This window comes from Bos javanicus, chromosome 28, assembly GCF_032452875.1.
Source record: "Bos javanicus breed banteng chromosome 28, ARS-OSU_banteng_1.0, whole genome shotgun sequence".
Classification (NCBI taxonomy): domain Eukaryota; kingdom Metazoa; phylum Chordata; class Mammalia; order Artiodactyla; family Bovidae; genus Bos; species Bos javanicus.
The window spans coordinates 26,466,856-26,482,060 of record NC_083895.1 but is presented as its reverse complement, the minus strand read 5'-3'; the positions used below and the strand labels follow the sequence as shown (position 1 = coordinate 26,482,060).

The following is a 15,205-nucleotide window of genomic DNA, read 5'->3' as shown; positions in this document are numbered from 1 at the left end:
AAAATCAGTATTAAATTTAAAATAAGGCCTCATATTTATTCAAACTAGATCATAGTAGGATCAGCAATCAAATAGCATAAAAGAAAAAGCAAAACAATGCTTTATTCAACATTATTTTGCTAAACTATTATGTGACTCCAACAAATATTCATTTTTAAATACTGAAAGAAAACCCAGAATAGGAATAAAACTTTAGTCTACTCTGCATTCAGATATTCAAAAGAAATAAAGTAATGCCAAACTAACCTGTGTTAAAAGGGTCTGCTGAGGTTGCTGTAACTAAAAATAAAACAAAAACCAAACAAAAACAGGAGAGAAAAAAGATAAGGATCAATTGGAATTGCTGTTTCACAGATGCTTTACAAAAGGAAAAATTTCTATTAAATGATCACTTTATTTCTAACTAAGAAACAGATAAAAAGTAACAGAAGTCATCAGAGTGAGGTTTCCTACAAGTATTTGTAACAACTGCAGAAGACCTTAAATATAACTCATTCAATAGGATCAAGGTATTATTTTTGCTATTTCACAGGAATAACATCCAGAAAAAAACCCACAAGTCCCTAGTGGGGGAAACCTCCGGTTCTGTCCCACATTAATTACCATGCTACAGAAATGATTCAATATCATCAGTATGCTATCTATATCAAAAATATTACTTGCTAGATGTCTAATTAATATATATATAAAACTCCATAAAATGAGAAGCACTTCCTCACAGTCAGATTTGCCAAAGATAAAGGACCACACATTCTGACATAGAGTTTTGACAGCAATAACAAAACAGAACGTTACCAGAAAGCAAAAGCAATTGGTAGGAAGGGAGAAATTTTAAATTTTTCTTCTGTGGAAGAAAAGTAACTTTATGAAGTTTCAGCACTGTGTTTTTTATTCACCATCAGGAGGGTCTCCAAAGAAACACTTATCCTTGGTGCTCCTTCTCCCTGTCACGTTTCAACATTCTTAAGCTGCCCAGCCTGGAGTTTTCTTATCATGCTCTAGTGCCCCAACAGTACTAAAGAGTATATAGCTAGGAGAGCAGGCATCTCCTGATGATGCTTAATAACTTGAGGAAAAGGTCTTTTTTCCTACTGGTTAGGTAAGCAGTCTGAGGAAGGCATGGGCATCATTTCTGAGCTGTGGACATCCTGAGCAGGGTAAGATTTGGGCTTAAGTAAGATTTCTCTTGGGACATCATTAATGTTTATTAGCTTCTAACTAGTGTTTTAAGCCCAATGGTAGAATCTGAAGATCTCAGTTCTATTCATGACTTTTTATTCACTGTGACTAATAATCTTCCAAATAAATCCTTACTAGACTTAAAAAGCTAGGATAAAACAATCTATATGACATTTTAACTCAAAACAGTATAAACGTTAAATCTATCAAATTTCTTTTTCTGAAAGTTAAGAATGGATAAGTAATGGCAGTTTTTAGGGCAAAACATTTGAATATTGCCATTTTGATGTGGTTCAAAACAACACATAGGCTTTGATAATGTATTTCCTAACTACTAAAGTAAGTCTAAAGGCAGACTTTCTACTTTGCTTGATATGTTTTTCCTTGGGTTCTGTTTTTCTTACCATCATAGATATAATAACCCTCGAAGATGATGATTAGAGTATGAGCTTGGGGAAAAGGAGCCAAAGAAACTTATTTTAGTCCAAGTAAGGTGCTTTCAAATTGTTCAACTGTGCCCTGGGAATAGGGGAACTACAACGGGAGGCTTCCTCCCATTTCCAACACTATTTTTATATTTTACATACTGGATTTCAATATACAATTTGATTGGGGGTGGGGGAAGTAGGGCTCCATTGCTTTAAATAAATAAAGGCTGAAAGTCAATGGTCTGTCTAGGGTTTAGGCTTCAAATGGGAAAAAGGAGCTTTTCATTTTGACATGTAGTCTAGTACAGGACACAGGCCTGAAGGCTTCAAACAGGAGTATTGGGCCAAAGATTCATTCAGAGTGATTCATTCAGAGTGATTCTTTCCAGATTATCTTCTACATGCTTTCATAAAAACATGTGACAAAGACTGGCTGCTGGTTTAGGATTTGAGTTTTCAGGACCTCTCTCCTAGATTCCTCTCCCTTGGAGACATTTCTTTATACCTACCACATTTCTTCCACTCCATTAGAATTCAAATCACACATTAAGGTTACTGAGGGGAACTAAAATCTGTGTAAGTTTAGTTGGAACAAATGACTTTTTAAAAATCAGTTTTTAACATGGAAAATATAAACTAACCTGTTGTTGCACACTATACAAGGCCTGCTGAGGTTGTGAGTATTGCTGGAAAAAAGATTAAAAAAAAAAAAGGATATTAGTTTTAGTCATTCTCAAAAAGCAATATACACTCATATACATTCAAATATATAACCAGCATTACACTAAAAAGGAATTTTCTAAACAGCTACACTTCATCTAAAATAAACAAAATAGTGATTATTTATACTTTCAGATTCATCAAGAATGAAATTTTATTCAAATAACTAAGCTATACGGACTTTAGAATTTTGACTCTGCAGCTACACTTCTGTTATGTCCTGAGCATAAATAATTCTTATCATGAGAAAAAAATAAGCATAATGTAACTCCACAATTACTCATTCCTTAAAATGTACAAGTACCTACCCTTGGCTATTCAGATTTGAAAGTTTTCTATGTCACATTTTAAAACCTAAACATTCACCTGTTGCAACGCAGCTGCTGCAGCTGCGGCTTGTTGCTGCAATGCTGCAGTTTGAGTTAACTGATAGTTTGCTGGGGTTTGTGTAGTAAGGCCTGCTGCTGCCAAGGCAGTTTGCTGTGTATAAATGGTAGGAGATGCTCCAAGGAGAGATGGCTGCTGAACACCCAATGCAGCTAAAATGAGATTAAAAAAGGGGGGAAGGAAAAAAAAAAAAGTCAAGATTATTTGAATCCTTTCCAGGAATTTTCAATGAGTGCTTAGTTATGCATTACAGTCTGCCACTGCTTAGTGAAGGAAAAAAAAAAAAACTAAAGAAAAATTTCAGTAATGCCTCACCTCAGATTCCAATGGCTTTAAATATTTGTTCAAGTCATGCTAAATACAAGAAAAACTTAATCTATAAAATTAAACTACAGAATGAACCCAACCAACCTCAGCTAGACCAAGAGGCTAAAGTACCCTCAAGAAATATTTTCAGGAAGAGCAAAAAATATATTATCTTATTTTACTCATCTAGAATGTACAGTTTTACCCTCAAGCAGATTAGAATCATACATTAAGGACAGTGTTGCTGGAAGTGATCCACCCTTAAAACATCCTACTATCAAGGATGTTTTCATGTATTTCTTGTACTTCAACTCTGTATTAAAAAACTGTAAAACTAGCCAACAGACGATAGGAACAGTTTAAACACAAAGCTAAACTGCAGTCTAGCACTGCCCTTCCCAAAACTTTATCTCCTAGAATGATGACTTGCTCCCCAGGACATTAAGTTTGGAAAAAAGGGGTCCAAGGTTTTAAAAGTTAACGCAACAGCAAATTAAGTACATGTTTTTACTGCAAGAATCCTCAGAACATTTAATATGCCACTAAGCACTGTGAATCTCAAAAGAGGTCACCATAAAACAGTATTTGCTCATGGAACACTCCCTTTTCCAAAGCATCTTGCTTGTATCTTAGAGTAACCTGAAAAAAGTGCTGCTCAACAGCTATTAGTTAGTAACTGTACAGAAAGAACAATACTGTGTCTTACAGGAACAGAACAGAGACCATTTATGAATTAACCAAAGCACCTAGTCTAGAATCTACCAGAGAATCTTTAGACCTGTGACGCTCATCATCAATCTTGTTTAAAGTGTCCAGATTAATTCTATTTAAAAATAAAGCAAACGAACAACAAAGTGAGGCAAAAACAAGCAAATCCCAGAAATCATGTTTGGAATTCATATAAATTACACATTACTCCTTGATAAAATATGCTTTTTAAAAATTAAAAAAGAATGAAGCAGGTGGGGGAAAAAACCTACTGCATGTCCTGAATACACAATCCTAAACCCTTACAACATTAATATTTTATTCTCTTTGTTTTTAAGATAAGTCAGATGCCATAGATGGGTAAAAAGGAGAAACCAAGACTAACAAAATAAAGAGAAGTGGGGAATGTCTTAACACCAATGCAAATTCAAAATGAGGTTAACTGCACTGAGAATGGAAAGAAACGTACAAAACTACAGCACAGGTTCTAACCAGTAGATCCTGTTAACTTCTGGAACTGTACATAAAAGTGCAGATAAGAAAGTGTAAAGTTTTAATCAGATTTTCAAAAGGGTAAGAAACCCCAACAAGCTTAAGAACCACTTTTCTAGGATAACAGAAGCAAAATTCTCATGTAAACACAAGAAAGGTAGAGAACAAAGGAAAAATTAAAAATTCAATTTGATGTTCTGTATTTGACAAAAGTAACCTCTTGTGATTCAAATCATACCTGCATCTCCTTCCCCTACGTGAGCTCTGACCTCTGATTTACTGTTTCACTCTGCTAGTACCAATGTCCAGAACACTGGAAAGTATCAATAACTGTCACAGTAAAAGGGCTCACAGCCAGTATCTCACAAACAGCTCTTTTTCCTACAGCTTTTCTAGGTGTTCTAGACTCTGACAACATATAGCAGCCCAGCATTAAGTAGGTGGGATGATAGCTGATATCCGTAATCTCTTTCCACTGTTGACAGTCAATGTGATGAATTAGAAACTACAATGCAGACTGACAGGTACCGAAAGGCTCAAATGCTGAGAGAAATTTATGGGAAGAAAATTTACATTCTAGTAGCTGCTGCACACTACTACCTAGTTAATTCAAACTTTGTGAAATCATTGTGCATAGGTTGTGGCTTTTATATGTCTATATAATATTGCTCTTTTTAAAATCGTTTGAGATTTTAAGCTCAATAAAGTACATTTCATTAAAATGTATTAATCCTCCTCTCTTTTGTAGCTAGATCTAAGAAGCTATCCTTGAATATTTTTTGTATATAGCATTCGCTACTCTTCTGAATTGAATAAAATCAATATTCTGCATGATAATTCTACAGCTTGCAAAGAACAAAGGTATGAATCTGACTTAATCTTTCTCTCTCCATAAGTGGCCTAACACTTATCAGTTGGAGATTTTTTCCAATTATCCACATTGGAACAGTCTGTTCATTTATCTGTACCTGATTCAAAATGACTGTTGAAGGTCTCATGATACATCTGAAACAGATACACTTATAACCATGTATCAATACTTCCACAGACCTATGAAATAAGCCCTAAATGACCGAAGGTTACCAGAAGTTAATAACAAGGACAAATGTAAAATATATTATTTTTTTAAATGTAAAATCAGTTTCATATGATGGAAGTATTCATTTTATGACATACCAGTAGTTATCATATATTGAATACCTGGGAACACACCATTAAAACACATAAGAGAAACCTGTCCTGTTTGCTGTCCCTTTATCTTATCAAACTCACAAATTTAAAAAATTCTTATTATCTTTATACCTATCTTTACTAAGATGAGTCACCCTTCCGAAATAGTAAAATTCAAAACTTCCTATGTGAATATACACATATACACATAACGGAATCACTTTGCAATACATCTGAAACAAACACAACACTGTATATTAACTGTACATCAATTAAAAAAATAATTTGGAGTAACCTTATGCAAAAAAAAAAAAAAAACCTTAATAAATTGCATTAAAGAAACAAACAAAAAAACTTCAAACTGATCCAAGAAACTTCACTTTCTATCACCTTCTGCAAAATTATTTAAGGCACTGGTCAAGCAATGCTTTATCCTTTAAAATTACCATATATCAATATATGTTCAAAAGCGATCTTACACCTTATGGAGAGAAAAAGCAATGTGGGAGAAGACATGGAAGATTCTCCTTATAACTTGTAGATTTACTAAAACAATATAAACCCAAATTTTAAATCATGTGAACAAGTCTGCTAAATGTCATCTTCAACTCAACATCCTTCCTAAGACGTGATCCTCACAGAAATCACAAACCTTTTTGATGCCTCCATGCACAGATACTCACTGGTCGATGTATTGCTGTTGCTTCTGAGACTCTATTCTAAGCCCATAACGTACGCAAGTAACTGGAAATATTCATTACCTTTTTCCCCCCTTCATTATCTTTTAAGAATTAGAAGGCATTAAGAATAAGAAATTAAGACAGTGAAAGGTACAAACTTCCAGTTATAAATAAGCCATGAGCATATTTTAAAAACTGAGGCATAAAATAGTATTTTAAATGTAATATATTCTAAATGTTGTAATCTTCTATACTAATCACATTTTCAATAAGCAGCCACCAGCCATACATGTCTATTTCAATTTAAATTAGGGAAAATTAAACAAAATGAGAAATTCAGTCTCTCAGTCACATTAACCACATTTCAAGGAGCAAGGGCTCAACAGCTACATGTGGTTAGTGGCCACCATATTAGATAACGAAGACATATAATGTATCCATCATCACAGAACAACCCTCTCAGGAAGTTAAAGACACTATATGCAATGTCACATGTCCATCCTTGAACAACTCTGAAATTTAGTTTTCAACTCCATTCCTTTCAAAGAGTTTTCTATTACCCAAAGTTAGTACTCAAACTTTCAAAGTCACTTCTGAAACATTTTCAGCTGTAAGAGACCAAAATTATTTCCCAGATCATAAAACAAATAGTTCAAGCAAAGTCACTAATGCATAAACATGAGTTGCCCACTCAATTTAGGATAGAAGGATGGAGTACTCACTGGTGTGTAGCTTATAGTATGTTAATAAAAATACTCACTGGATGAGAGTACAAGTCATGCTCAGAGATGAAGGAAAAAAAACATACTAATGAGCCTAAGAGTTTATGTACCTTTTTTTTTACTCTTAGAACAATGTTTTAGAGACAATTTCCTATTACATAGCATTAGCAGTGTTTAAAAAGGGCTAGCCCACACCAACGGCAATCTTCCCTTTTTTTCAGGGGGTGGGGGGAAGGCATGCTGGCTTGTAGAATCTTAGTTCCCCAGTCAGGAATCAAACTGGGGAGTGAAATCACTGAGTTCTAACCACTGGACAGCCAGGGAATTCCTTCAATCTTCAATTTGTACCAAATGAGTTGGATATATCCAACTCTATCAAGAGATAACTAATGTAAGTATACATAGCACATCAGCCATTATTTGTTTGAAAAAGACCATGAATCTTGCAATTTAACAATGTGAGCTCCTGACTCAAGAGATGGGGATTTTAAGACAACCAATGGGTCAGATTAAAAAGGAAGAAAAAATGAGGTCATATTTATAACAACATCGTAAGTGTTTATTAACAGATGAACAGATAAAGATGTGTGGTACATATACATACACAATAGAATATTACTTAGCCATAAAAAAACCCAAAATCTTGCCATTTCAGCAATATGGAAAGACTCGAAAGGTATTATGCTAAGTGAAAAAAAAGGCAGAAGAAAAAATACTGTATATCACATATATGTGGAATCTAAAAAATAAAACTAGTGAATGAAATAAAAAAGCAGAGTCACAGATACAGTGACTAGTATCTAGTTCTGAGGAGAGGGAGGGAGGGGCAAGACAGGGCAGGGGAGGGGGAGATGCAACCACTGGGTGTAAGGTAACACACTGCAGCACAAGAAACAAAGTCAGTATTTTGAAGTAACTTTAAATGGAGTGTGATCTTAATAAAATTTGTAGAGGGGGGACTTCCTGGAGGTCCAATGGTCAATACTCATGATTCCAATGCATGGGTTCAATCCCAGGTTGGGGAACTAAGACCCACAAGCTATGTGGCACAGCATAAATAATAGTTTGTACAAAAAAATGTGTTTAAATGCAGTCACCTTCAAAACAACTGTATTACTTCACTTGTTAGAGCATCACATAATCACCATGACTTCATCACCATACACATGGTCAAAGAAATGGGTGAGAAAATATGTCCTGGAATTGGCTAAATCCACCCAAACGTCTTAATACTGTTGCAATCATATACATATACACATACAAATACTTTGAGTCAAATATACTGAAGATACTCCTGTATCACTATAATTTATCTAAGGGATATTTAGAGATTCAATCAGTGACTTACCAGCTATCCCTCTCAATGTCCCTTGACACAACAGAAATTGTTTAACTTTCAAACCTAAAAGCTCTGGCCCCAGTTATAACTGTCACTGAATATGTAACACAGCACTTCAACTACAAAATGGAAAAATAGGGTAAATTTTAAAGACAAGGGTAAATATTAAAAAACAAGTATTTCAGAATAGGAAATGTAGAAACGAGGCTGGAAATGAGCTGACTCATTTGAAAAGACCCTGATGCTGGGAAAGACTGAGGGCAAGAGGAGAAAGGGACAACAGACGATGAGATGGTTGGATGTCATCACCGACTCAATGGACATGGGTTTGGGTGAATTCCGGGAGTTGGTGATGGATAGGGAGGCCTGGCATGCTGTGGTTCATGGGGTCGCAAAGAGTCGGATGCGACTGAACTGAACTGAACTGAAAAGAACAGAATAATGGAAGAAGCAATGAACCACATTCTGAGGTCCTAACAACAGACTCTTCTGTGACTTTCTCCTGATAAACTTCATCACTTTTCTAGGCCTCAAATTCTTTATCTGTTAGAGAAAGATGCTGAGACAGAATCTAGCTCAGGGCCCATTCTGTAATTTAGATAGAAATCATGCTTTAGGAATAATTATCACATCTGACAGATACACTGGAGGTAGGGGGGAAAATAGTTAAGTATCATATCTAGTAATTTGCAAATTAAAGCAATTAGAACTTAATGAAGAATAATAAATATAGAGTATGACCAAATGACAGATGGGGAAAAGAGCATCCTGACTTAAGTGAATGTTATGGTAAATCATGTGCTTACAGGGGCCCTCCAGAGTCTTCCGTCCATGAGATTCTCCAGGCAAGAATACTGGAGTGGACAGCCATTTCCTTCTTCAGGGGATCTTCCCAACCCAGGGATCGAACCTGCATCTCTTACGTCTGCTCTATTGGCAGGCAGGTTCTTTACCACTAGTGCCACCCGGGAAGCCCACATCACAGATCAGGGTATAAAGTTTTGGGAAGGGTATGGAAGAGCCTGAAAGTCAGGTGAGAGACCTTGGCATAGCTTATGTAAGCAAGAGAAAGCGGTTATGGATCAGTCATCCAAATGTGAAGTACAGAGAGCCTAAAAGTAAAAGAGAGGAATACATGTGAGGCATTTCAAAGGAGAAGTCAAAGTTTGATATATGTTTGAATATGGGGAGTAAAGGAAAAGAAAATTAAAGATGACAAACTTGAAATTACTAACTCCTTAACTGAACAGCTTCCTAGGTGGCTCAGATGGTAAAGAATCTGCCTGCAATGCAGGAGACTGGGGTTCAATTCTAAAGTTAGGAAGATCCACAGGAGAAGGGAATGGCAATCCACTCCAGTATTCTTGCCTAGGAAATCTCATGGACAGAGGAGTGGGCTACAGTACATGGGGTTGCAAACAGTCATACACGACTGAGCGAATAGCACAGACACAATTGAAAAACAGCATCAAAATTAATCAGAAATAATTCAAATACTGAGCTTCAACTTTATGACAGATTTTAGCAATTAAGTGCTAGTGTACATACTTTTACTGAAGTTTTTAATCTTAGATATGTCATCTGTCGGAGAAGGCAATGGCACCCTACTCCAGTACTCTTGCCTAGAAAATCCCATGGATGGAGGAGCCTGGAAGGCTGCAGTCCATGGGGTCGCTGAGGGTCGAACATGACTGAGAGACTTCACTTTCACGCGTTGGAGAAGGAAATGGCAACCCACTCCTGTGTTCTTGCCTGGAGAATCCCAGGGATGGGGAAGCCTGGTGGGCTGCCGTCCATGGGGTCACACAGTCGGACATGACTGAAGTGACTTAGCAATGTCATCTGTGTGAATGCACTGAAATGTTCAAATCACTGTTAGCTGATTCCAGAGTTAAGTACAAATGCAAGACGATCTTGCTAGAAAATGGAATAGCAAAGCCATTAACTGAACATAACCTTAAGTCATATACTAAAAAAAAATAGCAGTAATTTTTTTATATTGCTTTCAGGAGAAAATGAGTCAGATACACAGGCACAAAGATCAAAATATTTTCATTTGAACTGAATTTTTAGTTAACCTTTTTCTGTTGTGTGACCACGATTTGATTGACATTGACCTCTGATACTAATATATCTGGCGTATTTCAATGCATGCATTTTTTTTTTTAACTAGAATAAAATAGGCACCTACACTACTATCCTGATTAAGTTCTTCTGATGCCCTCTCTGCTGAAATTGTTTTTTATCAAATTGCATTTGAAGCTTACAGGAGAAAATGTAAAGCCTTATATATATATACTGGGCTGAAATTCTCCATTGAAATGAGGTGTAAATAAAACCATAATTGCCTTATAGTTGAAAAAAGTTCAACTTAGAAATTAGCTTGACTCTGAGAATCAATTCTAATAAGATAATGATTAGTCACAAAGGCTTGAAAATGAAGGCTAGAAAATATCAAGCTTTCAGGAAACAGCTCAAAATATGAAAGTGAAAGTCACTCAGTCGTGTCCAATTCTTTTCGACCTCATGGACTCTCCATGGAATTCTCCAGGCCAGAATGCTGGAGTGGGTAGCTTTTCCCTTCTCCAGGGGATCTTCCCAACCCAGATCGAACCCAGGTCTCCCACATTGCAGGTGGATTCTTTACAATTGAGCCACAAGGGAAGGCCAAGAATGCTGGAGTAGGTAGCCTATCCCTTCTCCAGGGGATCTTCCCAACCCAGGAATTGAACTGGGGTCTCCTGCATTGCAGACAGATTCTTTACCAACTACAGAACATAAAAATTTCAATAGTTTAATAAAAACATTTAATAAAAACACTCACTAGAGAACCTACTCCAGGATTTTTGCAGGAAAACTAAACATAGATGCTAACAAAATACTTGCCTAGTTAGTTACTAAAGTCATGATGCATCAATAAAATATCAGACTTTGAAAAACTATGATTAATGACAGGTCCCAGAAAAATCCATAATTTCTTAGAGCACAAACTGTTTACACAAATCCCATTATTTACATTTGAAATCTCTACTGTCAAATATGGAAAAGGAGGTCTATAATTACTACTGACTTTGACAAGTTTTAAAACCTTTATAGTTTCTCCTTTGCTCAGTTTCAAAATAAAAACAAAAGCACAGCGCATATTTAAGTAATTACAATATAGATGTTAAGAACTATAGACAATAGAAATTCACCATAACAGCTATTCTATAGGAACAATACAGATAAGAAATTAAAGCAAATTGTACACAGGAAATCAGGTAAACATGTTCTTTACCAAAATACCAGTACACATCACTTGTTTCTGGACACACAGTATTTGGTAATAATTCCTGTTTTATCAAACTTAAGTCATTATCACGTTCCCCACTGTTTAACACAGAGAAGAAACACTTGGATACCAATTATAACTATTATTTCATATTATATTCAGTTGCTCATTTAATCTCTCAAATCAACTGTTGCTCCTTTAATATTTCAAATCAAAAGTAACTAAAATAAAAACCCTAATATATTCATTTCCTTAAAGAGAAAGGTCACCTACACAGCAAGATAATCATGTCGATCCTATTTAGAACATCAGAGTTAGAAGATCACAGTGTCTCTGCAACTGACCTCAAATAACAAAAATTTAAGTAAAATGCAGCAAAAACTAGTATCAAGTATATCATAAGTAAAATATATTCAAATTAACAGAATAAGCTGCAACTTTTCTGGGTACTCAGAGAAACTCAAAATTTCATTTTGTAAACTGAAGACTCAACCATAAGTCAAGAAATTGCAAAAAAAAAAAAAGTAAGTCCTCCCAAAAACAATAGGAAGAAATGTTGAAATAAACACTTTTAATGACGTATTTTGTTACTTATTTTGAAAATGACATTTCGTAGGCTTTATTTTGAATACGTAAATACTTGCTCTTTTCCTTTACATCTATTTATTCTTTTCCTTTGCTTCATAAATTCTTTAGAGTTGGTTTTTTCACTTAAAATTCAAATACCTGAAAACCAGTCTTATAATTTTTCATAAAGTATGAATACATTTAATTTTAAATATAACTTATGAATACTGACACCTTAACATGCCAAATGAGGTAAACTAGAATGAATGAGTGGCTGCTAACCTCTAACATAACTAAACCAATTTAACGTTTAAAAGACTACATATAACTGTCCAAACTGCTGTGCAAAGCAGGTATTTCGCTAGCTGGTCTATCAATTTTTAAAAGAAGCTTCACAGATAATCTTAAAAGATACATCATTTGCAAATTTATATTAACAGTATTATGCACAGATTAATGCACACAGTTAAAACATATCCCAAATCCGGCATCTATAGCACATGTGTTCAGAGGAAGCCTGACCTGGCTGAGATACCGCAGTGGCTGTAAACTGAGTAGCCCATGGCGGATTCTTCTGTCCTCCAAACTGAGCCATGACAAAAGGGGAGGGGGGGACCTTCGCTTGTTAGTCTTCTACAGCAGCGATCTATTAAGAAAGGATCCACAGTTTAAAGTTCAACCAAACTACAACCATCACAAAAGTCTTATTTTAAAAAAATGTTTAATTTGTCAAGGACATCTTCGTAGACCAACTATAAATAACAAGGGGCACCTGAATGTCCGATATGCAGCAAAAACATTTTACATCAAATTAGTTCTCGAAAGTAGCCAATTTCAATACATGACATTAGAGGTCGACTTACAAGAAACGCACTTCCCTCATCGACTACAAACTGTCACATTTAAACAGAAGACCATCTGCCGTTTTCTTACCCAATTCTTAACAATAAAAAATACACAGCTTTACATTCAACAGAAAAATAGCCTGCTTGTTTCTTTTGGCAAAGGGCTGGCGGCTAAAAGTGGAAAAACCAATAACGGAAATTGGGACGAGACATCGAAGAAAGGTATTCAAGAGCATCATTTAAATAACGAACATTTCCTTACTTTGCAGACTAGGGAAAAAACTGGGGGCTCCTCTTCTCCCCTTCCTCGAGGAGAAAGACAGTTGAAACAACGGATGCCCCTTAAAGAACCATCCCGAAGACCCCTCCCCCCCCCCAAATCCAGCCAGAAGAAGCGAAGATCTCAGCCCGCGCACTCCCTTCCCCCCACACCTCGGAGGGGCCAGAGCTGTGCCATCCATCTTCCTCCAGCCCCAGCTCCTCGCGGGCCGCAGACCAAGGGAGAGGGAATCCTCCGTCCCGGAGACTAGGCGAAATGCAAAGAAGGGAATACCGAGAGCTCCGGTACACATAAGCCCCCAGCGGTGCGGAGAAGCCTCCACTCCCCAAAACCCGTGCCGCCGGGCAAGGCTCCGACCCGAAGCCAGGAGGCTAAAGCCTCACCGGCTGGAGAGCGAGGAACGGCGGCCCGCAGCCCCTTCGAGCCTGCCAGGCAGAGGCCGAGGCCGAGGGTTGCCGGGGGCACCGGAGGGGCCGCCGGAAAAAAAAAAAAAAACCCGAGGCGGTGGGGGAGGGGCCGGCCGCGCCGGGCCTGCTCCGACCCGCACAAAAGAGACTGTGTTTCTCCCGTCCCAGTCCCACGAGAGCCCCACCGTCGCCGGCCTACGGACGCCGTGCTACCAAAACGGCCGCTCCCGGCGCTTCGGAGGATCCGACAGGACGTTAGGAACCCCGGCTCGGCCGCCTGCCGCTCCAACCGCGAGGACCAAATCTTCACCTGAATCCGATCCCAGTTAACACCGAAGCCATTTCAAACCCATCAGGCTTAAGCGCATGCGCCAACCTCCCCGTCTTCCTCCGCGCCTCTGCCCCCTCCCCAATCTCTCTGAGGAACGGCGCACACGGGCTTACGTTCTACGTGCGCGCTCCCGAGGTAGCCGTCAATGCGCTCACCCCTTTCACTACGCAACTGGAATCGGAGCTTGCCTAAGACGGGTTACCTTGCCACTTGTATGACAATGACCCAACTGTCTGTATCTCTGCGCAAGCTCAAAGGAAGAAGCTTCGCCGAGTGTGGGAAGGAAAGAATCGGGAGTCATGTGATCCATGAGCTCGCCGCCATTTTCGGGGGGGGGGGGGTTCCTTTTTTTTTTTTTTTTGTAGTTCAGGTACGTGGGAGAATGACTATATCCAGTGACATCTTCCTAACTTTGAAAAAATTGAGATGAAATTCACTTAACATATAATCCCATCGGTTAAGTATTTTATTGTACAATTCAGAGGCTTTTAGCATTTACATAAAGCTGTGCAACCACCATGCGTCCAACACTTGAAAAGAACTCCTACCCATTTGGCAGTTCCTCCTTAATCCCAGCGCTCTCCAGCTCCAGGCAACTACTAATCAGCTTTCTATGGATTAGCATGTCCTAGACATTTCCTGTTAATAGAATCATACTGGGACTTGCCTGGTGCTTCAGTGGCTAACATTCCAAGCTACCCATGCTGGGGTCCCGGCGTTCGATCCCAGGTGAGAGAAATAGAGCTTACACGCCAGAAGACCCATTACAAAAAAAAAAAAATTATACAGGCTTTTTGTGTGATTACTGTATGGTGTCCAAGGTTCCTCTTGTAGCGTGCCTTAGTACTTCATTTTATAGCTAAAACGATTACTTTATATGAACAGTACCATATTTTGTTTATCCATTTGTCAGTTGATCTTTGGGGTTGCCTCCACTTTGGGGCTACTGTGAATAATGACGCTGTGAACATTCATGTAGAGTGTTTGTTTAAACTCCTGTTTTCAATTCTCTTAGATTATACCTAGTAGTGCGATTCTGGGTTATCTGGTAAATTCTATGCCTAACTTGTTGAGGAGTTGCAAACTTGTTTTCACAGTGACTACACACATTCACATTCCCACGATTAACAACGTTAAGTATCCATTCTTTCCAATTATTTAGGTCTTCTTTTAGCATGTATTACAGATATCACAGTTCAATTTCTCACACTTTTCCCCGCTTTTTTAACTGCACTCTGCAGCTTGATGTAGCTTAGTCCCCCAACCAGAGATCAACCAGCGGTGGAGGCATAAGAGTCCTAACCACTGGACCACCAGGAAATTCCCTTGCATCTCCTTGAGTAAATGAAAGTTATTCACCAACTATTTCATTG

At 37.7% G+C, this 15,205-nt stretch overlaps 1 protein-coding gene across 6 annotated transcripts in view; it reads right to left on the bottom strand.

Moving 5' to 3' along the window:
- The window catches only part of CCAR1 (cell division cycle and apoptosis regulator 1), a 46,574-nt gene extending 32,538 nt beyond the window's left edge, over positions 1-14,036 (bottom strand). The window contains exons 1-5 of one of the 6 annotated variants that reach the window (XM_061405168.1): positions 13,946-14,036; positions 12,492-12,615; positions 2,694-2,866; positions 2,249-2,293; positions 247-279 (exon numbers count right to left, since the gene is read on the bottom strand). In XM_061405168.1, the coding sequence (XP_061261152.1) occupies positions 247-279; positions 2,249-2,293; positions 2,694-2,866; positions 12,492-12,564 (324 nt within the window). In that variant the 5' untranslated portion in view covers positions 12,565-12,615; positions 13,946-14,036. The other 5 variants (XM_061405165.1, XM_061405166.1, XM_061405164.1 and 2 more) reach the window with 5 other exon arrangements.
- Between the last annotated feature and the right edge of the window lie 1,169 nt (positions 14,037-15,205).